At 34.3% G+C, this 25,302-nt stretch overlaps 14 protein-coding genes and 2 pseudogenes across 16 annotated transcripts, besides 1 other annotated feature; 9 read left to right on the top strand and 7 right to left on the bottom strand.

The window, feature by feature from the left end:
• Nucleotides 1-17,994: part of a mobile genetic element that runs on past the window's edge.
• TVAGG3_0578040 (uncharacterized protein) lies at nucleotides 31-735 on the top strand (the record flags this gene model as incomplete). The annotated part of the gene is made up of 1 exon (XM_051239071.1): nucleotides 31-735. One exon carries the CDS (start codon nucleotides 31-33, stop codon nucleotides 733-735), a length of 705 nt encoding a protein of 234 aa, XP_051096895.1.
• Nucleotides 792-1,648, top strand: TVAGG3_0578030 (annotated as a pseudogene). The gene has a single exon. A coding segment is annotated over exon 1 (857 nt).
• Nucleotides 2,608-2,904, top strand: TVAGG3_0578020 (uncharacterized protein; the record flags this gene model as incomplete). Its single annotated transcript, XM_051239070.1, has 1 exon — nucleotides 2,608-2,904. One exon carries the CDS (start codon nucleotides 2,608-2,610, stop codon nucleotides 2,902-2,904), a length of 297 nt encoding a protein of 98 aa, XP_051096894.1.
• TVAGG3_0578010 (organellar and viral DNA polymerase type B) lies at nucleotides 3,821-4,741 on the top strand (the record flags this gene model as incomplete). The annotated part of the gene is made up of 1 exon (XM_051239069.1): nucleotides 3,821-4,741. The coding sequence occupies one exon, from the start codon at nucleotides 3,821-3,823 to the stop codon at nucleotides 4,739-4,741; it is 921 nt and encodes a 306-aa protein (XP_051096893.1).
• On the top strand, nucleotides 5,717-6,328 carry TVAGG3_0578000 (organellar and viral DNA polymerase type B; the record flags this gene model as incomplete). The annotated part of the gene is made up of 1 exon (XM_051239068.1): nucleotides 5,717-6,328. The coding sequence occupies one exon, from the start codon at nucleotides 5,717-5,719 to the stop codon at nucleotides 6,326-6,328; it is 612 nt and encodes a 203-aa protein (XP_051096892.1).
• Nucleotides 6,418-7,278, top strand: TVAGG3_0577990 (KilA, N-terminal/APSES-type HTH, DNA-binding family; the record flags this gene model as incomplete). The annotated part of the gene is made up of 1 exon (XM_051239067.1): nucleotides 6,418-7,278. One exon carries the CDS (start codon nucleotides 6,418-6,420, stop codon nucleotides 7,276-7,278), a length of 861 nt encoding a protein of 286 aa, XP_051096891.1.
• TVAGG3_0577980 (protein of unknown function, DUF4106 family) lies at nucleotides 7,759-8,187 on the bottom strand (the record flags this gene model as incomplete). Its single annotated transcript, XM_051239066.1, has 1 exon — nucleotides 7,759-8,187. A coding segment is annotated over one exon (429 nt), but the record flags the coding sequence as incomplete, so codon positions are not given.
• On the bottom strand, nucleotides 10,846-11,634 carry TVAGG3_0577970 (uncharacterized protein; the record flags this gene model as incomplete). The annotated part of the gene is made up of 1 exon (XM_051239065.1): nucleotides 10,846-11,634. One exon carries the CDS (start codon nucleotides 11,632-11,634, stop codon nucleotides 10,846-10,848), a length of 789 nt encoding a protein of 262 aa, XP_051096889.1.
• Nucleotides 11,639-12,175, bottom strand: TVAGG3_0577960 (protein of unknown function, DUF4106 family; the record flags this gene model as incomplete). The annotated part of the gene is made up of 1 exon (XM_051239064.1): nucleotides 11,639-12,175. The coding sequence occupies one exon, from the start codon at nucleotides 12,173-12,175 to the stop codon at nucleotides 11,639-11,641; it is 537 nt and encodes a 178-aa protein (XP_051096888.1).
• TVAGG3_0577950 (protein of unknown function, DUF4106 family) lies at nucleotides 12,553-14,157 on the bottom strand (the record flags this gene model as incomplete). The annotated part of the gene is made up of 1 exon (XM_051239063.1): nucleotides 12,553-14,157. One exon carries the CDS (start codon nucleotides 14,155-14,157, stop codon nucleotides 12,553-12,555), a length of 1,605 nt encoding a protein of 534 aa, XP_051096887.1.
• TVAGG3_0577940 lies at nucleotides 14,190-17,522 on the bottom strand (annotated as a pseudogene). Its single transcript has one exon. A coding segment is annotated over exon 1 (3,333 nt).
• Nucleotides 17,995-18,490: 496 nt separating the features above from the next.
• TVAGG3_0577920 (positive regulation of hh target transcription factor protein) lies at nucleotides 18,491-19,478 on the top strand (the record flags this gene model as incomplete). The annotated part of the gene is made up of 1 exon (XM_001582059.2): nucleotides 18,491-19,462. One exon carries the CDS (start codon nucleotides 18,491-18,493, stop codon nucleotides 19,460-19,462), a length of 972 nt encoding a protein of 323 aa, XP_001582109.1.
• Nucleotides 19,479-19,939: 461 nt separating this feature from the next.
• TVAGG3_0577910 (uncharacterized protein) lies at nucleotides 19,940-21,439 on the top strand (the record flags this gene model as incomplete). The annotated part of the gene is made up of 1 exon (XM_001582060.1): nucleotides 19,940-21,439. One exon carries the CDS (start codon nucleotides 19,940-19,942, stop codon nucleotides 21,437-21,439), a length of 1,500 nt encoding a protein of 499 aa, XP_001582110.1.
• Nucleotides 21,440-21,866: 427 nt separating this feature from the next.
• Nucleotides 21,867-23,118, bottom strand: TVAGG3_0577900 (pectin lyase-like family; the record flags this gene model as incomplete). The annotated part of the gene is made up of 1 exon (XM_001582061.2): nucleotides 21,967-23,118. One exon carries the CDS (start codon nucleotides 23,116-23,118, stop codon nucleotides 21,967-21,969), a length of 1,152 nt encoding a protein of 383 aa, XP_001582111.1.
• Nucleotides 23,119-23,315: 197 nt separating this feature from the next.
• TVAGG3_0577890 (Chain G 40s Ribosomal Protein S6) lies at nucleotides 23,316-23,998 on the bottom strand (the record flags this gene model as incomplete). The annotated part of the gene is made up of 1 exon (XM_001582062.2): nucleotides 23,337-23,987. One exon carries the CDS (start codon nucleotides 23,985-23,987, stop codon nucleotides 23,337-23,339), a length of 651 nt encoding a protein of 216 aa, XP_001582112.1.
• Nucleotides 23,999-24,116: 118 nt separating this feature from the next.
• Nucleotides 24,117-25,133, top strand: TVAGG3_0577880 (uncharacterized protein; the record flags this gene model as incomplete). The annotated part of the gene is made up of 1 exon (XM_001582063.1): nucleotides 24,122-25,081. The coding sequence occupies one exon, from the start codon at nucleotides 24,122-24,124 to the stop codon at nucleotides 25,079-25,081; it is 960 nt and encodes a 319-aa protein (XP_001582113.1).
• Nucleotides 25,134-25,302: the final 169 nt, after the last annotated feature.

The raw sequence follows: 25,302 nt of genomic DNA, 5'->3' as shown, positions 1-25,302 counted from the left end.
TTTATTTTTATAAAAATGCCCCCATATAGAATGGATAGAAAATCTGCTAGAATAAAAGCAGAGTTGCAAAGATATGGTTGGAGAGTTTCGAAGAATTTTAAATATAGGAAGGGAAGACCCATAAAAGTCTATGACAAATTGTCTGGTCTTCGCTACGAAATGGATTTGGAAACAGCACGTGCCAATTATCCAAACAGACTAGAGAGGTTAGAAGAAGAACGTCTTATGGACATGCCTTTCGATGTTAGTGAACCTCAAGTTGAAGGACACGACGGCTTTGCCAGATTCTACTGGAAACATGACGAACAATTGCATCCTTTGAGAAGGAAAAAAGGAAAAGGTGAAGACGCACATGTTCCCATGGAAAGAACAAGATATGCATATGAGAAGTACCGTGAAGTTAGAAGTCAAATTACATCTGGTCGAACCTTTACAGTAAACTTTGACGAAGGAAAGAACAAAGAAGGCTTCATGGGAGTACTTGCTGCCATACAAGACGGAAATAAGAAAGGACACAATCTCAGATTGACCATAACAGATTTGGATGGTCACATTTACTATGCACATGGCAATGTCACAACAGCCGCACAACTTCTTGACGCTTTCAAGACTACAAAGAGAGAACAAATGGTTGACTCCGACTCAGACATTTTGAATGCAATTGAAGGAATTGCAAGTGTCAAGTTCGAATGGTACCAACCTAACCCTCAAGCAGTCAGACAACATGTTTGTTAGATGAGAAATATGAAATGGCATACCATTTTAAAACAATATATTTTTACATATATTAAATGCTTCAGGTTGAAAAACAAAGAACAAAAGTAGCAGATACAAAACCGTTAGACTATATCTATACAAATGCTGGTAGGACTATTTCAGATGAAGAAATTTCATCCCGAGCATACAGGTTTGACTATCCAATTCGTTGGCTTCAAAGTCCTTCAGATGCAAAGGCAATAGGATTTAGAAGAGTTTTGTTTTCAAATAGAACTAACGCATTTATGTTCGCAGTATATTTTCATGGCAGTATAAAGGTTCTGATGGTCTAATAGACAAATTTGATGAAATGAGAATCTTTACAGTTCGTTCAGACGAAAGTCTTGAGAAAACTCTAAATGACTTTCAAACTCAAATGAACAAATACTATTGGGAATTTCAAGAAAAATACGACTCTTTACTAAATGGAACATACTATCTGAAACTAGAATATGACAAGATGAACTCCACCGTTTCATTTCAAAAGATTGAAATTAACCCTCCAAGAGATACAGAGTTTTTATTTTGGGGAGTAGACAAACGTTCTTGGGCACAATTTCTTCGGTTACTAAACCAGAACGAACCATTACCACCAGATGGTCCATTTAAATTTATACTTCCACCAGCAGATTTGACAGTTTATAGAAATGTGTTCGACCCTCAAAATGTTATGTGTCATGCAAGTTTCAGTTCAAGCAACAATAGTTTTCTATGTATTGGTAAGGACTTTTATGACTTTGCTTCTAAATTCTACGAACCACCTAGTAACAGTTTCTCTGACTTTCAAGTTTGGTTCACAACAAATGGTGTGCAGCATATTATTCCATTGTACTATGACTTTTATCTCGAATTGTCTTTCATATATAACTACGGAAAAGTGCTGAAAAAGTGAGTTTATGTTAGCATGTTAGATCTCACCTAATTTTTCACCTGTTGAATTTTGTATAAAAACCAACCGCCAGAATTCTTCCGGTTGCTATATTCTTCACAAAATGCTTGTTTTGAGGTCGAGCCACTTTTGGCTCCACCGTATTCTTTCAACCAAAACTCATGAAATTTGGTCATTTTTCAGCAAAAATATATTTTAGGGTAGATGGTTAGATCTCACCCGTTTTCTCACCTGTTTTTTCACCTGTTGAATTTTCATGAATTTCCTTAAGATAGAAAAAAAGTGAGTTAAAATGAGATGTTTACTGTAGGTGCTACCATGTTACCATGTGCTACCAGGTAAACTAACTTCTCTGAAAAAATGAGACAACATGACATTTTGACAACAGTCGGGAAAATGTCAAGACTTCTTCATCGTAACGAGTGTAAATGAACCAAAAATATATTTTAGGTGAAGTGGTGAGATCTCACCTGTTTTTTCACCTGTTTTTTCACCTCTTTTTTCACCCGTTGAATTTTCATGAATTTCCTTAAGATAGAAAAAATAAAGTTAGTTTTTTAAAAAAAATATTTTTTATTTTTATTGTAAGAACAGTAATGTCAGTCGAAGCAAAAACGTTCACGAACAAATCTAATGGCGAAACATTCACAAAAGGCACTTACAACGGTATTGAAGTCTTACGTAGAGACAAGGATGGTTATATAAATGTAACAAATATGTGTCAGCAGTTTAGGAAAGACTTTAGAAAGTTGTTGGAAAATAAGTCCTGGGAAGAGTATTATAAGGCATTTTGTGAAGAATATAGCAACCGCCGGAATTCCGGCGGTTGGTTTTTATACAAAATTCATGCAGGAATTTCTGATGAAATCAAACAGGTTAGAGGAACGTATGTAGACCCAAGACTTATAAACTATATAGCAATGTGGGCTTCTCCAAAATATTGCATAGCAGTTGGAAAAATTATGGACTCCATAGACAAGAAAGTTCATGAGAAATTAGATGAAGAAGAACTTGAAGATACAGTAGAGAATGCTAAACCTTTGTTCGAACAAGAAGTTAGAAAAATGTGCGAAAAACAATTTGAACATGAACGTGAGATATGTTATGGTTATAGAGATTCTCCATACGAACTAGACCAATGGGAACAAGAAGATTTAAAGAGAGAATTTAGAGAATATGAACTCGCTAAGATAGCATTTGAAGCTGCAGAAAAGAAGTTAAAAGTTTGGGGTCGTTTTGTAAAAAAATATTGTGAGTAAATGAACCATTTATTTTTATTGAATTCGGCAAAAATATAATTTAGGTGAAGTGGTGAGATCTCACCTCTTTTCTCACCTGTTTTTTCACCTAATTTTTCACCCTCTTGAATTTTCATGAATTTCCTTAAGATAGAAAAAAAGTGAGTTAAAATGAGATGTTTACTGAAGGGGTCACTCGGTCACTCGGTCATTTAACATCTTTTTGAAAATGGTGACAACATGACATTTTGACAACAGTCGGGAAAATGTCAAGACTTCATCGTAATGAGTGTAAAGGACCCAAAAATATAATTTAGGGTAGAAGGTTAGATCTAACCTGTTTTCTAACCTCATTTCTACCCTCTTGAATTTGTCAAGACTTCTTCGTAAATGTTTTGTCAAGACTTCTTCGTAATGAGTGTAAAGGACCCAAAAATATAATTTAGGGTAGAAGGTTAGATCTAACCTGTTTTCTAACCTCATTTCTACCCTCTTGAATTTGTCAAGACTTCTTCGTAAATGTTTTGTCAAGACTTCTTCGTAATGAGTGTAAAGGACCCAAAAATATAATTTAGGGTAGAAGGTTAGATCTAACCTGTTTTCTAACCTGTTTTCTACCCTCTTGAATTTTCATGATTTCATCGTATATGCTTTGTCAAACATGAACGTACATGCTTTGTCAAGACTTCTTCGTAAATGTTTTGTCAAGACTTCTTCGTAAATGTTTTGTCAAGACTTCTTCGTAAATGTTTTGTCAAGACTTCTTCATCGTAATGAGTGTAAAGGACCCAAAAATATAATTTAGGGTAGAAGGTTAGATCTAACCTGTTTTCTAACCTCATTTCTACCCTCTTGAATTTTCATGAATTTTCCCGAAATAAAAAATAAAGTTAGTTTTATTTTTTTATTTTTTTTTATTTTGTATAAAAGAACAGAAATGTCAGTCGAAGCAACAACAATTCAAACAACAGCACCAAACTCGTTAGTCATGAATCCAACATCTATGTTAGTAGAAATGAAAAGCTTCATTCCTTCTTCATATACTTTTGAAACAGAAATCCAGAAGATAAAGCAGGAACTTTTAACAAGTACTTTGGACTGTTGTGCGAAAGATGAACAAAATGAACAGTATCTTTACGACATGCAGGACATTATTGACCATTTACCCAAATTGCCTGAAATCCAACAACAAAAGCTCACTATTCCTGAATTCGACGAAATTGAAGTCAAAGCAACTGACTCAGTAGAAATAAAGAAGTTCATACGAAAGGTAAACTATGAGTTTCTTGGATTTCATTGCAACCACAAAGTCATGGACAAAGATTGCGACATGGTATATAAGAACATCTCTGACATATATAAATCTGAAGAATTTAAGACCTACGACAACTTTGTTTCGTTAGTTGCTGAATGTGTATGGCAGATAAGAGATAAAGATAAAAGATGTAAAATATGGAACAAACAAATAAGACCAGCAGCTTTTGAGTTAAAGAAAACCATTGACGCTTTAGTTGTTTTAGCAGGACAAATTTCAATGTACAATGCTAAAATGAACCCACAATGTTCTAAATGTAAAGCAGCAATGAGGAAATATAACTACTCCGTCAAAGAGATAGAACGTATGCGAAACGACTATGCTGACTTAAAGAAAGAAGCAGAAAACAAAATGGACATGTTAGCATTTCTAAACAAAAACTATCCAACTGCTGACGATTTCCTTCTATCTGACGTCAAGAAGAAATATAAAGAGACTTTCGGCATAGTTAAAACATTCGATATCCTCAGCGAAGAAATAGAAGCTACAAAACTGTTTAGAGTCTCACGAATTCATAACGTTTACCATGTAAAACGCTTATAAAATAACTGGGGTAGAAAAGAGGTTAGAAAACAGGTTAGATCTAACCTTCTACCCTAAAATATATTTTTGCTGAATTCAGCACAAAATTCTGAGTAAAATAATTTTTAGGGCTTGTGTCAAACCGTTGAGTTTTCACAAAATTCCAAAAATAACGTTTACCATGTGAAACGCTTATAAAATAACTGGGGTAGAAAAGAGGTTAGAAAAGAGGTTAGATCTAACCTTCTACCCTAAAATATATTTTTGCTGAAAAAAATGACCAAATTTCATGAATTTCCTCATATGTTTGCTACCCGAGGAAAACCGAGGGTAGAGATTCCGTACGAAAATCGTGAAAAATTGCGAGTAGTAAAAAAAACCCAGTCGCCTAAAATCCCTGAAATCGTGAAAAAATGACCAAATTTCATTATATAACTGTATTTTTTTACGAAGAGAACTTTGACACTTCGTCAAAAAAATCCCTGAAATCGTAAAAAAATGACCAAATTTCATTATATAACTGTATTTTTTTTACGAAGAGAACTTTGACACTTCGTCAAAAAAATCCCTGAAATCGTAAAAAATGACCAAATTTCATTATATAACTGTTATTTTTTTACGAAGAGAACTTTGACACTTCGTCAAAAAAATCCCTGAAATCGTAAAAAAATGACCAAATTTCATTATATAACTGTTATTTTTTTACGAAGAGAACTTTGACACTTCGTCAAAAAAATCCCTGAAATCGTAAAAAAATGACCAAATTTCATGAATTTCCTCATATGTTTGCGACCCGAGGAAAACCGAGGAACGAGATTCCGTACGAAAATCGTGAAAAAATGACCAAATTTCATTATATAACTGTTATTTTTTTACGAAGAGAACTTTGACACTTCGTCAAAAAAATCCCTGAAATCATATCTTTTATACAAGATAGAAAAAATAAAGTTAGTTTTTTTTATAAAATATTTTTTATCTTGTATGTAAGAACAGAAAATGTTAAAGGTTGAGTTTGAAACAGTTAGAAAGATAGACAATGACACCAAAATGGTTAGAATATGTGATTTAAACGTAAGATACTCAAAGAAATACAAGAAATATTCTTTGTCAGACATTTTATCTCCATTTGGAAAGAGACCGAAGGACTGGGTTGGAATTGCTTCTACTCAGAAAATTTTGACAAGAAATCCTGAGCTTATGATATCGGTAAGATTCTATGGAACTACAGCATATCTTATAGACAAAAGTCTTATACCAATAGTTTTGTTATGGTTAGACCCAGTTGTTGGATATAACTTCATAACATATGGTTCATTCGATACGGAACGTTGCAGTGAAGGCTTACTTTACATCGTTCAGAAACCGAAGGACTTCAATACAAAGAGATATAAGATAGGAAGAACATATAATATAACTCAAAGATATGACAGTATAGTCAATAGAGTCAAGGTTGTGTTTGTTAACGATATGAGAGCTGCTGAAACAGAACTACTTGAAAAGTTTGAGAAAATGTATGGTGCTCCCACGAAAGGTAAAGAAACGTTTGAAGTAGATGAGATAGGTAAGGCTATAAAATTATTTGACGAAGTTGCTGAAAAATACATGTAAAGCGTTTATTTTTGGTCTTTTGTGAAAGTCAGAAAATAACGCTAATTTTTTATAAAATATTTTTTTTTATTTTGTATGTAAAGACAGAAATGTCAACAACAGAGAACACAACAACTGCTATCGTTCATGAAGCCATAAATGAAGAATACGAGTGGGTTCAGTATAACAAACAGTTACGTCTCATTCGTTCGGTCAAAGACGATATGTACCAAGTGCAAAGTATTTTGACAGCATGTTTTGCTCCAGATACCAAGAAACCACAAGACTGGTTTAGGAACCAAAGCACTATTGAACTATTAAATGAAGCTGAAAATTCGACTACGGATTTTCTCGTAGTCGCAAAAACTCATGAAAATCGTGAAGAACAGCGAGTAAGTAAAAAACCCCAGTCGCCAAAACTCTATGAAAATCGTGAAAAATTGCCAAACGGTTTGAGAGGATATTATGTACATAGACTTCTTGTAAATGCTGTTGCAACGTGGGCTTCGCCTCGTTATGCTTGGTATATTTACAGACTTCTTGACGAAATTCATAGACAAGAACGTGAAGAGATGGAAAACAAGCTTGAAGCAAAAGACAAAAGCCTTCAGAAAAGAATACCACGTTCGGTACCAAAAGGAAAGGAAAAGAACTATAAGTATATGATTTATACTGAAGAGATGGAAAATGAAGAAGACAGAGATATGGTTATGTTGCATTTAGTCAGAAGAAACAACAAAAGCTTTTACGACCTTGCTAAGATTTACAAATCTGACAGAAATTGGTTCTATCGCGAAAACTTACCGATTTCAATGACCCCAAATGAAGATGTGAAACAAATAGTTCAAGATACGTTACCTCAAACACACTATGATATTAAAGGTTGTACAATACTTACCTTCAAAGAAGATTTGCCGCTACTGAAAGAAAAAATAATAGAGTATTTTGACAACTTCAAACAAGCAGAGTAAATGAACCATTTATTTTTCAAGCTTGACTTCAGATGGCTCAGGTAGCTCTATAAGGTAAATTGTCTTGTCAAATCCTTCTGGCATTCCGAGTCCTTCCTTCCGACAGGAAAAAATTTTCCTTCCGACAGGAAGAACTCTTCCTTCCGACAGGAAAAAATTTTCCTTCCAACAGGAAAAATTTTTCCAGTTGTCCGTCCGTAAACCATTCAAATTTTCGAAAATTGAGAACTTTTTGGTCGAACTTCAGAAAAAGTTTTTCCTTCCGACAGGAAAAAATTTTCCTTCCAACAGGAAAAAATTTTCCTTCCAACAGGAAAAAATTTTCCTTCCGACAGGAAGAACTCTTCCTTCCAACAGGAAAAGTTCTTCCTTCCGACAGGACACAAACGAATGTCCGACGTACCACCAACCGAGTCCATTCCAAAGCCAGAAGAACCGAAAGCTGCAGAACCACAACAGACTAAGACTAACCATTTATTTTTACGCTTGACTTTTTACAATTTGAACTTTGTTTGCGTAGATATGAATTCTGAAAGAAGTATGAGGGTCTTGTATGACTTTGTACTTCTCCCATAGTTCATGTCTGTCAAACTTACCTGCCATGGACTCTTTCATAAGTTCCATGAAATCGTCTTCGGACAATCCGGGGAAAAGTACAATGTCAGTAAGTATTCTCTTTACATCCTTACTTAAACTCTTTGCTGTCTGTACACAAATGACAACAGAGATGTTAAAGTGTCTGAGCTTCTTAAGAATTCGACACATGTCTTGTTCTCTATTCTTTAACAAAGGATGAGAAGCAAAGTCATCTAAGATAAGAAGACATCTATGAGGGTAAGTCTTCCAATCGTAAGATTGCAATTTCTTCGAAATGTATTCTATCTCTTTCTGTTTGTTTCTGAAGTGTTTTCTCTAATATTCTCTGCATTTCCTCATTTGGGTCTTTAAACTTCGAATTGACATACTCATTTATAGCATTGTACTTCAAAACTCTTCTTTGGTACTTCTTTATCCAATCTAACAACTCAGAGTCTTTTATACATACTAACTTAGACTTCTTTTAATATCTTTGAACGAATTGACGGTTTGGTCAAATTGACCAGAAGTACTACAAATAACAACTAACTCATAGAATGGGTTCTTCTCATCTAGTTCTTGTTGTTGTGCAGCCATTTTAAGATAAGTGAAAGTCTTACCCGACCCAGGCGGTGCAATTAGACCTGTTATACCATTCTGAGCAAATAAGAACTTGTCATGTATGGGTTTATCTGAGCATTTTCTAACTTCCTCTTGTTCTTGTTTAAAACATTCTCAAATTTTTTGTCAATGTCAGCAAACTTTTTTTCTAACATATTTTTAGAAAAATTAAAATTTTTATCTTTTTAAAATGTCTAGCGATTTCGCCATCTATATTCGAGACAAGCTTTTCGACAGCAAAACATCTGTCGACCATAAAATCTTACATAGTGTAAACAAGAAAGGTGAATTTGTTCTAAAGTTCTGTTTCTGGGAATATGACAAGAACCATAAAACATTAAGCAGAGCAGTCTTAAAATTTGTCAATGACAGACTTGTTGACAGAGATGACACCGATTGGAAAGATGAAGTCCAACAAAAGTTCTTAGAATGCAAAGAAGACACATGCGCTGTTCTTGAAGATGAAATAGAAAACAGAATAGATGAGCTATTAAAGGACAAAGAACTTTTACATAAATATGGTTCGGAGAAATTTGACATAACTCCACCAGAAAAGAAGAAGAGAGAAAAGAAAGAGAAAGTAGAAGAAGAGAAAAAAGAACCTGAACCAGTTCCAGAGAAAAAGAAATTTGACATGTAAAAATAAAATTTTATTTTTAGAACATTTCTGGGTCAATGTCAATGTTCTCTTCCTCTTTAGGAGCAAACACTGGCTTAGACTCTAAAATCTTTTTACCCAATTTACCTTGAACTTCAACTATCTTAGACTCATAATATTCATAGTCGTCTGCTTTCTTTGGTTCATAAGGTATAACAAGTTTGTATGCTTTGCCTTCTTTAAGGTTTGAAAACCTTCTGTCAAAACTTTCTTTGACTGTTAACAAACCTTCTATGTCTAAGTCTTCAAATTTCGCACCATTTTTAGTCACAACAGCAAACTTAACTGGTTCGATGTTCCAAACTTTGCTGAATGAAGACTTTTCAAAATGGTAGAAGTAAACATTCAAATATGTGAATGGGTCTAGTTCTTCTTAAGTCCTGACATGTACTTGTTTACTGAGATGAATTTTGTCATCTTTTCTATCGGATAAAAAAAATATTTTTTTTTAAATTTACTCATAAAAATTTTTCTTTGTATATACACCATTCTGTACGTCTAAAAGACTTTTGACATTTGCCAAGAATGTTCGTTTAGACGCTGTCATATAACCATACTCTTGACAATATTGTTTATACGAATCGTACAATGACCTTTCATCTAAACACTCAAAGTCAGTTTCATCTATGAACAGTTCATATACACTCTTTTTGCTTCTAACAATGTTTGTCTCTCTTCGGTATGTGGAATTTGTCTTGGATTGAACTTTGAAATATCTAATGTCATGAAATATGAGAACAAGTGGTTGTAAAAGTCAGATGTCAAAGTTTCTGACAAAGCGTCAAAATATTTGTATCTTGCATATGAGCTTCTGACGTTCTGACAACTACATATCTTCTGTCAGAACTTTCTAACTTCATCGAACAGCATTGTTTGAAACCATAATGAAGTTTGCAACATTTTCACAAACTCTTTGGTCTTTATATTTTCTTTCAACAACTCCAACTTTGTCTGTTATAAGACTCTTCAAAGCATCTGAGTTCAAAACTTTTGTTGTATCTATACTTTGAAGTTCATTGCAAACTATAAGTTTCATATTCTCTATTGAAGAGTTAAATTTACCGCAGATGTTTTCTAAGTTTGTCATATTCGGATTCGAATAACCTTCTAACAGTTTGCACAAAATATCTGTAAAGAATGTGTTCTTACCAGTTCCTTGTTTTCCAATTATAATGAGAGCAGTTTCATTTTTAGCACTTGGATGTTGTAAGATGTTTGCAAACCAACATAAGATATACTCATAAACCTTTTCGTTTCCATTGCATATAATTTCTTTGACATGGTCTAACCAAGCTTCTATAATATTTTTCTTTCCATTCTACTTGTTCGTATTTATATCCAGTGAAGATAGAATAGAAGTTTGGAGAAGGTGTATAGAACTTTATACCTCGAACTGAAAAATCTTCTAACTTTGACAATAAGATATCCCAAGCATCTAACATCTTCATGCCAACTTGTACGACTTTTATTTTCTTAAGTTTCTGTCTACATTCTTGTTCTGAAACTATTGTCGCTTTAGGTTTTTAAAGACTACATCCCATTCTTCATAACATAACATTCTGGGGCAGAGTCGACATAAATGACTAAACGTTTCAAATTCTCGACTGCTTTGTTATAGTCTCGAAATGGACACATATTTCTGAATGTTTGGAAGTCATAAAAATCTGAAACATCTATTCTGTACATTTTTTAAAAATAAAAAAATATTTTTTTTATTCTTGAGCTATTTGTTGCATTTGTTGTTCTTGAGCTATTTGTTGTTGAAGTTGTTCTTGTAATACAATACTTTCACCAGTTGCATCTTCCAATTCGAAACTTTCTGCCGTCATTGACAAATACATAGGACATAAAAGTTTTACAGGAACAAAGTTTGCGTCAACTAAGGTTAAGTTTATGTTTGCTAAAGTGTTTGAGTTTACTAAAGCTGAAAACTCTGCATTCGAATGAACAATAGGCAAACCAGCAGAGAAAGTATTGTTTATACGCATAAGTATCTTTTGGTCATAGTAGTTTCTGTCGACATTCGAATAACACTTTGAACCTAAGTTTGAAACAATATATAAAATAGGTGTGCTTAATGTCAATGGAATAGACATTCCTTGTATGACACCTTTTCCTGTTATGGGAAACTGTTGGTAGTAAAAACCAGATATAAGTTTTGTATTATAGCTCATATTGTTTATAGTAAACTCAGTCGGACATCCAAACATAATGAAACCTGCTCTAGTTGCAGCACATGTTACACTCGTCCTTAAAGTATTAAATAAGTCAACAAAACCTGTTGGTGGTATATCTGAGTAAGTATCTTCAAAGGAGTATTTTTTACCATTCACAACAATAAAATCTTCTGGTGTCAAAAGAGCAAAACAAGCTTTAGTCGTCATTGTGTTTAAGGTTAGTTTACAATACCGTCCTTGAGGACTTTGTAAGTTTGTTGTTATAGAATTATATGACTCAGGGTTTTTAGTCGTAATAGTATAAACCATTATATCTTCTGCCATTTACTTAGCAAATAAATTTTAATGAAATGTTGTGGTCGTCAAATATTTTTATAACGTCTGGGAAACTATATTTTAAGTTCAACGTTTCACCTCCTTTCATAACGTATATCTTGTCAATGACATTATATGAAACACCACAGCAACTAACGTCGGGTTCTATTTCTTTGATGTTTATATCGTCTGCCTCTGTCAAAAGTTTCAATAGTTCTTTCAAAACTTCATGAGGTGCAATGACATATGAGTTCACTTTTACAGGGTTGTGTTCGACCAAGTTTAACATTATACCTAAAGCTTGACAAATCTTCTCCTGAGTTTGAAGTTTGTCTTTCAGTTGTTGGTAGTCGTTTCGAATATCTGCAACAGAACTTAAGTCTCTGCTAACTTCAGGGTATGTTGGTTGTTCTTTTACAGGAACTATTGTTATACCATCTTGGTCTTCGTATGGTTTCCCCACTTCAACATCTCTGTCTTTGACATTGACAACAACACTTTGACTGTTTGTTTGAGTTGGTGAATTTAACTTCACATCTGCCACCGCCATTAAACCTTTTGAAACACTTACGCTTCTATTTTTCGGAAATGACATTTTACTTAGAATAAAAAGATGGACGTATTCGAGTATCTCTTCGAATTGAAGCAGAACAAAGTTTACACACACAAACAATACAAATACATTGACAGAATAGTTCTTTATACAAACAATGGAAAATGTTATAGAATAGCAGTCTTTGCTGAACCAAAATATTTTCATAAAGCAAAGAAAGTTGGTATAACCGAGATGGTGAAAGTTCTTGAAGCAGACAAAAATATAACTTCAAAACTTACAGATATTTCTAAAGGTAAGTTTTATAATACAATATTATGTCAAAACTGGCGTACTGTCAATATTTGACGGAGAGAAGTCAGTTCAAGAACAACTTACTGACCTGCTGCCAAAATCTGCTCGATGGAAGCTGTCGTTATGCCAATCTGAGGAGCTCCAGCAGGTTTCATCGAACGAATCTTCAAAAGAGCATCTTCCGTGAAAAGTGCTATTGGTTTTGTAAACTTCTTTGCTTTCAATTCATCTGGACCGTCTCTGTCACCAGTATATTGTATTTGAACTGTACCAACAGTTGAAATACCACCCATAAAGTCTTCTGAGTCAGCAAATGGAATGCCAAGCCAAAAGTTTGAACGGTCTCCATTTGTATATTGAGTTTTTTGACCTCCTGTATGAGTCCATACTTTCACATATGGCATAATAGAACTTTGCATTTCAGGGTTAATGGTTGTTGTGAAGTTGTTGTTAAAGTTCATAGCATCTAATGTCAAGTTGTATGACCTCATATCCTCAACTGTAGAATATTCTTCTCTTGGATAATATTTGCCATCTATGTTTATATGATATTTAATACCGGGGTTGTAGAAACAAGAATAGTCATTTATAGTTCGTCTGAACAGTACAAACATAGTATCTGCATGTTTCATTGCAGTTGTTAAGGCAATATCTGTTCTTGCACCTGGGTCAGCACTTTGGTTTCCAACTTCACCTGCAAAGTCTTTGACAGATATTTGGTGTATAGGGAACATAAGTGGAACTGCAATATATTTGGCAGCTAAAGCATTTGAAATATCTGGGTCCAACATATAGACTGCAAGTCTGCTTTCTATTCTCTTGCATTCAAATTTTTCGCATGTGAACTTAACTGGGTCCCAAGCAGTTCCAGCAGCATTGAAATAATAGTTTACTTCAGTGTTGAAGTTTGAGAAACCAAAGTCTAAGTCAACTTTGTCTTTGCAAAAGTCACAGAACTTGGCTCCACCAGTTCCAGCTACAATAATGCTGAATGGGTCTTGTGTTGGTGCAATGACTAAGTTATTTTTGCTTGGAGTAAGTTCAATAGAAATTTTTCCTGCCCAGTTTGGCAAGTATCTTAAAAACCTGAAGATGAGGAAAGATGACAAAGGAACTCTAAGTTTCAGTTTTACTTTAGTTGCAGCAGTTCCATCTGAACCAGAAAGGTTAACATAAACTCCTGGAACGTTAGGGTCAAGTCTTCTTATTTTCTCAATAGTTGCATATTGGTCTGTTTGTTCTCTAGCTTGTGGTTGTACTGAGTTTCTCAAAGCGAACCATTCATAGTTTGCCCATGTTACTGTTTGAACTAAGTCAGAGTTAGAATATATCTTATATCCCATGAAAACTTCTGGAGCATATTGGTATCCGACATAGAAAATACCATTGCAACCTTTCTTGTCAGACAACTTGGCAGAAGGTTTTATTTCAATGTCTTGTTCCACGTATAAGAATGAGTTGTCAATAGAAATAATATGAAACCTGTCGCAAGCAATATCTACTGTTGTTGAAGAACCTTCTCCAAACTCACCTACATTTCCATAAGAAACAGCAGTTGTATATTCGTAAGTTCCAGGAACTATTTCTGACCTTCTAATGGCATTGTCGCATTCGTTATACCATTCGGAAACATTTCCGTTCATGGCATCCAAAACTGTTGGCGTTATATTCTGAGCGGCGTACATTTCATATGGGTAAAAATATAGAATAGTTGGATTTATGTGTCATAATAGAACCCACTCGGACCAAGCTTTACTTTCTTCCTGACTGAGTTTTTAACTCTTCTTTTTCCTTCATTGCCACTACTTTCACTAGATGAAGTTACTTCTTCACTACTTTCACTTTGTTCTACTCTTCTCTTCTTCTTTGGTGTCGCTTTTGGTAACTTGCCCTCTGCTTCAAGTTGTTGCATCTTTGCCTCATGTTCACCGAGTATGTTGTAAATTTCCCATGTCCTTTTTGCCTTTGGGCTCTGGTCGCCCATCTCAGGTAACCTATATCCTAGAAAGAGTTTGTCATAGTTTGTATTTGAGTCTTCGCGTATTGTTTGCATGACTCTTTCCTGAGTTTCCGGTTCAAGCTCTTCAAACAGAGCTTGTCCATATGGAATAAGCTCGTTTCCAAATATATGTTTTTGTAGCCATTCTGGTTTTCTTTCCATGTTACCAACAATATCTTTTGTGAATGGGAAAGCTTTTACCCAATGTTTCAGGCTTGCGTCATTTATTTCTGTAGTTGGTTTTATTTTGTCAAGGAACATGTTTTTCAATACTAACATTTCATTTGGTACTGTCCATTTGAGTTTTCTTAAATATTCATCCCTTCTCGGTTCATTGTCTGCAAAGTAAGTTTTTATGACATTTTGTAAACTTTCGTTTGCAAGGTCATGTACAATAGGTTCTCTTCCTTCGCTCTCCCTAACTTTCTTTCTAAACTCTTCACCAAATATACCATCTCTATGGTTCTGTGTAGTTCTTTGAGATAAATGTTTTAGAACGTCAGGTGTTATATTTCCATCAGCCATGTTCATTTCATACTGGTCCAAAATATCTGCATCTTTCAATCTTTCAATGGCATTAAAGCCGCGCTGAAAATACCAGCTATATCTGGTTCACCATTCACTTCCATTGCGTCTACAACTTCTTGGAATTGTGGTTGTAAGTTTATGAACCACCTATCCGGGTTAGCTTTATGACCCCATCTCATTGTAGTTCCATAGTCTGCAGAAACAAAAGTAGGTTTGTTTCCATATTGGTTAGGTTCTGAATGAACTTTAAACAATGTTTCATTTCTATATGTTTTGTTGAAATTTAACCTTTTATTTTCACCGAGTTCAGCCAAAGATTGAACGTTATATGGTCGTAAGTAAAAAGGGTTATTGTATTTGCGTACATTTTCTTTCAGTACTTCCATTCTATGCTGAATATTTTCATCTGGTGTTGGAGTCTTTTGTATGTCGGCAAACATTTTTCGATATTCTTCTACCATGTCAGCCGAATTTTTCTTAGACTCTTGGAAAGATTCCATATTCACCTCATACTCTTGTTGAGGGTCAAGATTTTTCGGCTGTTCCAAATCTTCATCTAGTTCTGTGAAGTTAGTTTCCAAAGGAGGGACTTGTTCGTTTCCTTCAGGCTCTTCTAGCTGTTGTTGCTGAACTATTTCTTCCATGTCTGGTTGTATCTGAACTTCTTCCTGTGGAGTTTCTTGTACCTCATCTGCTGGCATTTCATATATTCCGAGACCGTTTTTAACAAGTTCCCTATCTAAGTCATCCGGACTCATAAACCTTTCTTCTTTCGTTCCGTCTCTATTTTTTACGCGTTTCATGAAGAGAGTTGAATTGTCATTTAGCTCTGACACCAAATATCTCGGAGTAAATTCAGTCATGTCATTTGGATGATATGCTATTAAATCATATCCCTTAGCGAGCTTGTATTTTCCAGGTTTGAAATTATATCCCATTTGGTGCTGAGCCATAAAGCTAAATAGGTTCGGGTCAGTATTTCCTTCCTTGAACTTTCTAATAGCTTCTTTATATCTGTCACTAAAGTCAAGAGTATCTGGGTAACCATAATCTTCCTTTAGCATTTTTAAGAATTCTTGGTTTCCTTGTTCTCTACTTCTTTTATGTCCTTGCTCTGTTTGTGGTTGTTGTTGTGCAGGATTTTGAACTGTTGGTTGCTGTGCTGGTTGTGGAGGTGGTTGTTGTGCAGTGTTTTGAACTGTTGGTTGTTGTGTTGGTTGTTGTGTTGGTTTTGGTGCATGCCTGTGTCTGTGTCCATGTGACGATGTAAATGTTTTAGGTAGTCCTGGTGCAGGTGCTTCTCTTGGAGGGTTTGGTGGTATATAAGTTCCACTAGCTAGTATATAAGTTCCACCAGCTGGTATATAAGTTCCACCAGCTGGCACATATGTTCCATCTGCAGCATAATGTCCTACCTGACTTTTCGTTTTTAAGAAAGCATTTACTAGGTCTGTTTTGGTCTGTTGTAACTCTTTTTCTTGACTTTCCACAACAGTTGCTCTAACGGCGTCATAGGCACTTTGAACTGCCTGTCTCGTTGCTGCATCTGTTATTTTCGTCATATTTTGTGCTACTTCTCTTAACTCTTTGTCGAAACCTTCAGACTTCAGTTTCTTTCCAGATGAGAAAGTCGTTCACTAGTTTCACCTTACTATGAAGAGCTTCGAAGGCGTTCTTAAAGTCAGCATTCATTAAAGCTTCATTTGAACTGTCTTCATCCGCTTGTATTTTTGTCCTTATTGACCCTATAAGTTGGGCTGCTTTGGCGTTGGCTTGGGCATCTAACCAGTCATTGTTAGCTTTTATATATTCTGCGCTTTTCATTGCCTTTTGCATGGCTGCGTCGTTATTTTTACTTTCTTGTGCTAAGTTTTCATACTGTACGGTTTGGTTTTGCAACTGTAAAAGTTTTTCTGCCTTTACATTTGCTTCAACTTCTTTTTATACTCATCGCTATCCATATATGTCTTCAGGGCTTTTTGTTTTATCTCTTCATCTTTCAGTACTTTATATTGAGTAGTATGGTTTTTCAAATTTACAACATCTTGTTCCATTTTTTGCTACTTCTGCTGCTTTTTCTGACACTTTTTTCGCATATTCCTCTGTACTTAGTTCTTTCAGTTGTTCTTCTTTCTTCTTTTTCTCAACGTTTAACTCATTGAGTTTCTTTGTGTGTCTGTCATATTCTAGTTTCTTTTTTTCACTTATTGTTTCTGTATGTCTATGTTTGACTTTTTGACATCTTATTTGATTTTTGAGTGAACTCAAATTCATTTACTTTGAGGTTATAGCTGTTCCGTCTGCAGCTCCACCATAGCCTGCCATTTTCGCTAAAAGTGCCGCTCTTAAACCTCCACTCTGTGCACCAAAAACTCGTTTAAAAGCATAGGGTTGCTTGACATTTTTGCAACATAGTGGGGTCATTCATTATTTGTTGTTGCAACTGTTTTGTGGTGTCATTTTACTATTGGATGTTTCAATGCTCTCTTCCTCTTACATATTCTTACGTAGCTTACGTGGCATTTTAAGTGAAGTTAAAAAGCGGTTTTTGACAGATGTTTATATGACACTTTTCCGGTTTATAGGACCTCTCTCATATTCTATCTTGTCATATCTAAATCATAGTCATGTATGTCCTCTAACCATCTCATAACGGTTTCCAAACCACTTTTATCGGATGTAAAGTAAAAGCATGGATGGTTATGTAAAACGTCTAAAGTTTCTAAAGAGTCTCTCAAAGTATACTTCCTTGGAACGCCCGTAACTTTTCCTGTAGCGACGATAGACCCTTACTTGTCCGGACAAAGTTATACTATTTTGAGTGCTCTACAAAAAAGTCAACGACGACGACTCTCAAAAATTTTTTATGGGCTAGAGGGCGCAACGCGCCCGGGAAGCCCCCAATACCCCAAAAAACTTCATTTTATACTAAACATCTTCAGGGCTAGAGGGCACGAAGTGCCTGGAGGCCCCACTACCTTTTTTTTTTTTTTTTAAATGAGGACCATTTAAGGTCAATATTCCGAAATCTTTAATTAGAACATGGTCGATGAAACAGAATTTTTTTTTTCAACCCTCAGAATAATCAATATTTTTATTATTCGATTAAAAATATCAATGGCAGGTGTTGCATGACTTACAATAGGGAAAAAGGCATCAGAAATTTCATAGATTATATTCTAATCATCTCAATAAAAAAATTTTAAAAATGTTGTGTATTATTTTATGATACATGCAAATAATAAGGAAAAATGAATACAATTATTTCAATTATCAATTTTCAAAACTTATTCAAAAAAATTCATTTGAAATTTCAATTTTTAAATGATATTCAATTTAAGGAATTATGGTATATCTCGATAGAAAATGCATAATTATATTCAATTTTAAGTTGGCAGCTATTCAATGAGAGACGATAAATTAATTCTGTTTTGGGTATTTTTGTGAGTAGTGACGCTTCTGAACCTGGATTAACCACTTCTTCTTTGTTAATGCCAATAGGGAATCCTATTAATAGATTTTGTGATGACTTTTGCTCCAATTTAGTCGAAGATAATCTAATATCAAACTCAAAATCAGAAATTCAAGAAGAACCTCCCGAAAATTTTGAACTACAAGGTTATGCTATTTTACAGAAAATCGGAGAAGGCGCAGAAGCCTCTGTTTACTCAGCTACGAAAATCGGAACTTCAGATATTATAGCACTTAAAGTTTTTCGTAAAGATAAAAGACTTGGCACAGAAAAGCCGAAAGAAATCGAAATAGCTCAATCCTTAAATCATCCAAATTGCTTACCAATTTTAGGATCTTTTGTTACACCTTCAAATGAGTATGTTATATCAATGCCATTATCAAAATACGGAGCTTTCCAAATCTCAAAAAAGCCAGAATTAACGACATACGACGCTATTCGCTTCTTAGATCAAGTAGGAAGAGCATTAGAATATATGCACAACAACGGATATGTACACAGAGATATTAAACCACAGAATGTCCTTATTTTCGATTCCGTCCTTACATTATGTGATTTTTCAGTTTCAACGAAACTGAACAATCCAAACGAGCTGTTATCAGGAGAAATAGGAACATCATTTTTCATGGCTCCTCAAGTTGCAAATCAAGAACCATACAAGCCAAAACCTGCTGATATGTGGAGTTTAGGCGTTTCAGCTTTTGTATTAATTTACGGAACATATCCTTACGATTTACAGCAAATATACGACTCAGCTGGCATTAATAATCCCAAAAACAATGTTTCTAGAATTCAACCACTCGGAGATTTAGTTTTTCCAACTTATCCTAGCCTACCAACTGAGCTAAAAGATATATTAAGTAGACTGCTTGATAAAAACCCAGATACAAGGATGACAGCCACAGAATTAGTGAATCATCCTTTTATTCAACAATATAGAAATAAATGGAACAATATGGTCGCTCTCATGGAAGAGACTGATGCTAAATAAACTGTAAGTACTATCATTATTTAAATTTTAACACTTTTTTTTTAACATTTTTTTTTTAAAAGTGTTAAATGAGATACATAGGATAGATCTTGCTAAATGACTCAGCTAGTACAAGATCATCATCCAATATCACTCTTCATATTGCATTTAAAGCACAATAGCATGCTTATTTGTTCAAAATTATTCATTTCATAAATATCATCATCATTTGATGAAGGATCAATTACAGACTAAAGAAACACATGACAGGCTAGCTTAAATGATAGATGTGCATATATAAAAGATATGTTTCGATAAACTTCCCTTTAATTTGTCGAATTACACAACAATTTAAATTTTTCTTTAATGAAATCCAAAATTTCCTATACGAAATCATTTAGATCCAAGAAATACATAAACTCTATGATTTCAGAGACCTAATTCCTTTTCAGTAAACTTTGTTGTGGAATGAAAAAGTGACAAATTTTGAAAGGAAATATGCAATCTTCGAATTCTAACAAATTCGAGACTTTTACAGAGATACTTATGTACGTTCCAACTGCCATTATACTATTTATTTCATTTACATTCGCAATTTATATACTTAATTCGGATAATGATCCTCCAGCCTTACCTACAAATAGCAGAGATTATTCATATGATTGCCCATATATAAAACAAGAAAGTTTATCAGTCAATGATTCGAGATTGTCATTTAAATTTAAAGTTGGCGACTTTTTACAATTTCCCAAGCAAACTGCAATGTCAATGCTAAAGGTTGATGTACAAACAGGCCTATTTAAAGCAACATATAATATGTCAAGCATTTGGGATAGACAAGGAAATATTTCAGAAATTTCATTTAACGTTCTACATCCAATTATTGGAGATGCTATCATAACAACACGATGCGGCAACTACCCAATCGCTTTCGACCAAAAAACAATCTCTAGCGTTAATATTTATCCCATTGGATTCACTAGATTAATGCAAGGCTATTTTGCTTCAGCTATAGTTGGAAATGGTTGCTGGGAAAATACAGATATTTCATTTTTCATTACTAACGACATTCAAGTTCGTCCATTTGTCGTTGGAAAAAATGATTTTCAACCAGTTGCCGTAAACAATGGTAATTTCGATCCAAAAGCTTATGCGGATTACTTCAATATTACTTACTATGATTCTCCAAACGATTTGGCCGTAATGGCTGTGTTTGTAACTGCAAATCCACATTTTGCTTATGAAACAATCATAGATGTCATAATTCCTGTATCATTCTATTCGAAAAGTAATGAGGGATCAGGACATTGCCTTGTCCTCACCAAAGATCAAAACGATTTGCGTCCAATTGTTGAAAAAATTTTTGATGGCGAAATTATTGAAAAGGATAGAAAGGTTTGCTACAAGAATGGTGCTGTCTTAACATCATCAACAGGACTGAGATATGATATTGACCCAGATTTGCATAATTTCGATGAAAATCTTGGATATATAATTAGATTCCAAGAAATATTCAATATTGACAGAGAAATATTTGCTGATATCAAACAGAAGTTCACATCAAAGAAGATGAAGAACAAACAAATAACTGTTGTTGAGAAATTGAAATTTTTAATTCCAACTTTGAAGAATTTGTATCCAAAGGCTAAAATTGAGGTCATACACGATACAGATTCTATTTCATATATAGCAAGTATTGTTTCTAGGTCCAGAATTTTAATTGGGACAAATATCTTTAATTTAGCTTATTCTGTGTTCCTCAATGAAGGAGCAACATTGGTTGAATACCAAATATCAGGTGAAGAAGGAAGTAATTTGCTTTCAAAATGGGCTGAAGTAACAAAAACAAATTACTTAGTAATTCCTCACAAATACGACAACAAACCTATAGATTCATATTCAAATTATTTCAAATTAGTTAATCACCTTCCATTCCCACATCCAAATCCTCAATTAATTAAGGAAATTTTTGATCAAAAATTTCCAGATCTGAATTAATCTTTTGTAAGTAAATAAATGTTTTTAGTTATCAATTCTTCTTCTTTTTAAGCTATATTCTATATTGGCAAAAATATCTCAAATTTTTTATATAAGAAGTGATAATTTATATGGGATAATCGAAATACCATCTAATAGTACTTTTTAAGGATCATAAACAAACATGTTCTGAGTATTCCAAGTTTCTTATTATGATATTATATTAGTATTCTCAACAGACCGAATGACTATCGTAGAATTAGTGTCAAGTTTCGATTTGATATTTAACAGAATACTTCATCATTTAGCTTAAATTGAATTAGAATAAGAAAATTTTATTTAATTACTTAATATCAAGTTCTCAGCTGCATTTTCTTGAACATGGAAAATGTTTGGAACATGTTTTCCATGAATAGAAATAGCTATCGAATGAAATAAATAAACAAATCTTTATTCTAATATATTATTAAGAAGCAAACACTATGTTGTGTTTGTGTTCATATGATATAGCATAATACATATAGTATTTTGCTATTATTTAAAATAATCTAAACTAAATTTGTTCCTTTGATGGCTCTTGAAGCATGTATCCAATGGATAATCTTTTTATGCAGGGTTGTGAATAATATGCCTGTTACAATTGCACATCCAAGAGATTTCAAGATTATTATCAAATTTTCAACATTTTTATCATGCATTGGTCTTACATAAGAAGGATCTTGCTTAAAACCTATACCTGTAATTATAAATAGTGTAAATTTAGCATTGAACTCGCAATCAACATGATTTACGTTTTCTCCTACTTCTTTATCTTTTGTACCGGAAAACTTGCAATTAAACATCTTAGCATGTGTTCCTGCATTAACTGTTTTACCTTGAGCAGCATTACAATAATAAAATAAACAATCCGAAATTTTTCCAAACTGACGATTAAAATCAACTGTTATTGCAGCACTTGTTGAAGTTATAACTGATCCTTGACTGCATCTCATGAATATACAATCTGTTACTTCGAAATTAACTGAATAAGTTAAAACAAGACATCCGTGATGCATTGCAGCACTTATATTATGAAATACTACATGAGTAATGTATACAAACCCATTCTGTATCTCTGTGTCTCCAACACAGTCATTTGCTCGTACTGTTGTGTGATTTGAATCAAACATATTGAAAATTCCTTTGGAGTTTCTCATAATACCACCATGGTTACGAGAAGTGGATTTATGAATAACAGAGCTATTGAAATCAAAGTTAACAACAGCTTTTGTTCTTAATTCAATGGATCCTTTAGATGCAGTAGCAGAACATTGTATAAATGAGCAGGAGTTAATAGATAAGTTAGATGAACATACAATGGCTCCACCACGTAAAGCTTTACAAGATTGAAATAAAACATTTTCTAAAATTAATGGACTGGTAGCATAAATGGCTCCACCAGCAACATTTTCTTCAGTAATATTTTGGAATATTGTATTGGAAAGTGTTATAACATAGGTAGAATAAACTTCTCGATCTTGGAAAGTCTTAAATTCCGAATTAAGTATGATATCTTTGTTTATTAGAGGCTGAAATTGTAGATTTTGGTTTGAATTTAGGGATCTGTGTAAATATTTGATACAATTTTTCGAAAATATTTCTTTAAAAGGAGAAATTCTGTTTCCTATAGTTTCAGCATCACTGAAATATTCCAATTTCATCATAGAATTTGAGTGATAATATAAGATTGATAGGAACATTTCTGTGAATTAATTAAACTGAAACCAAATCTTCAAAAATTAAAAGTAAATGAACTAAATAATGCATAAACATAAAGGTTCGATACCAAATTATCGAAATTTTCAAAATTTTGAAATTTCGATATATTAAAGTAATAAATAAAAAGGTTTTGTAATTTAGCATCTATAAGTATAATTCTTTACTGCTTCTGCTGCTGCTTGAGGAGAGCCTGGTATTGCTCAGCTTTCTTCTTTGTAGCCTCACGCTTCTCCTTACGCTCCTTGAGCATACGGTTCTTGCGAGCAACACGGCGAGCTGTGATAAGGCGCTGGACCTTTGGAGATGTGAATTTGCCTGGCTTGACTTCACGCTTAAGAACGAGCTTGGAAGCATCGAACTTGGAGTCTGTGATGCCGAACATGGCGCGGAGTGTAGAGGCGCGCTTTGGACCGAAGCGGCGTGGAACGACTGTTGTTGTAAGGCCATCGATTTCCTTTTCACCCTTCTGGAGAACAACGCAGTGGAGGGCTGAGATTTCATCGGAGATGATGCAACCACGGACTGTCTTGCGCTTGCGCTCACCATCCTTACGTGGGCGGTAGCAGGATGCGCCGGTCTTGAGGAGAAGGCGGATACGGCGTGGTGTGATAACACCCTGCTTCATTGGGAAGCCTTGCTTATCGAAACCACCACCGATGCGGAAGAGATAGCCCTTGAATTGGCCACCGAGCTTCTCGCCTTCGATATCTTGGCCAACACGCTTTTCGTAGAGGGCGTTGAGGGCGGCTGGGTCATCAATATCGACAACAACTTGTGTACCGTTTTCTGGATAAGCGAGTGTAATTCTCATTCAGACAAAAGGATTTTCAAAACCAAACAAACTCTTTCAAAGTTCATATGTCTTTACAAGAATTTTTTTTGCAAGTTTACATGACAAAAAATTTATCGATATGCGTTCTAAATTTTCTTAGAAATCAACAAAGAATGGAGCCTATTCCAACATCCGTTCATGTTTGCTCATTGCAAACATCGGCAATAAAGAAAATAGCACAACAAGCAGTTGAAGAAGCTGAAAATGGAGACAAGATGACATCTTACAGACTGAAATGGTTAAATGTTGCAATGGAGTACAACAGACAACAGCAAATGCAGTATGTTTTCGCAAATTTAGGCTCTAAAGGTAAAAGTCCAAAGTTTAGAGCAATTAGAATGCGTCCGTTTTGGCATAACTGGAGAAGAGAAATTATTAGAATGGATTGGGATGAAATCAGAGAAAATGTTGATCGTAAAATGATGATACAGGATCTTTCCGAGACAACACGCTACTTTGAAAGCCAAAGAATCGAACTTGCTTCAAGAGCTTTCGCAAAGTCTCCAGAAATCATTGGAATGCCACTTGGAGACATTCTAAATATCAAACCAGCCAAGCCTCTTTATACATTTCAGACTCCAGGATCTCTTAGACCTGGATATTACAATCAAGGCTTTAATTACGTCGAATCTGCAGCTCTTTCTACCTTTTCAGATGTATCTGATTCAGAACCACAGACAGATAATGTTGATCCATGGGATAAACCACTTGAAGATGAATTTGTTGAATTAGCAGAAAAACGCGGCTTCATGGAGCCAAACAACAAAGCAAATGCCGCGAAGACAAGAGATATCAAACCAGAAGACGATGAAAATATAGACGAACCAGAGCCAGAAAAGAAAGAAAAAATTCAGAACGAAGAACCTGTTAAGAAGGATGAAATCGTTGAGAAATCTGCAAATACATCTACACCAAAGAAGAATAATTTAATTTATATCATTGCTGCTGTAGTTATCGCTGTTTTATTAGCTGTTGGCTGTTTTATTGCTTTCAAACACTTCAAAACACCTGCTACACCTGTAGTAAATAAGGCTCCTGCAGGTAAAAAAGCTCCCGCTGGAAAAAAGAAATAGATTTTTTTTTAATTAGTTAAAATGTTTCATTATATCGACAATTCATTTTTTTGAAACTAGCACTTATTTTTAATATCTTCAATTGATATAATTCTAGAAATATTTTTTGGAATTTTTAAAAACATTTGATTTCTCATGTGATAATTCACAGAATTGCATATCGTACAATACTGTAATAATTCTCAAATCCTTGTGAGTTAATATTTATGAAGGAAAAAATG

Source organism: Trichomonas vaginalis, chromosome II (assembly GCF_026262505.1).
Source record: "Trichomonas vaginalis G3 chromosome II, whole genome shotgun sequence".
Classification (NCBI taxonomy): domain Eukaryota; phylum Parabasalia; order Trichomonadida; family Trichomonadidae; genus Trichomonas; species Trichomonas vaginalis.
The sequence above is the reverse complement of the archived record's forward strand: the minus strand, read 5'-3'. Positions and strand labels throughout refer to the sequence as shown.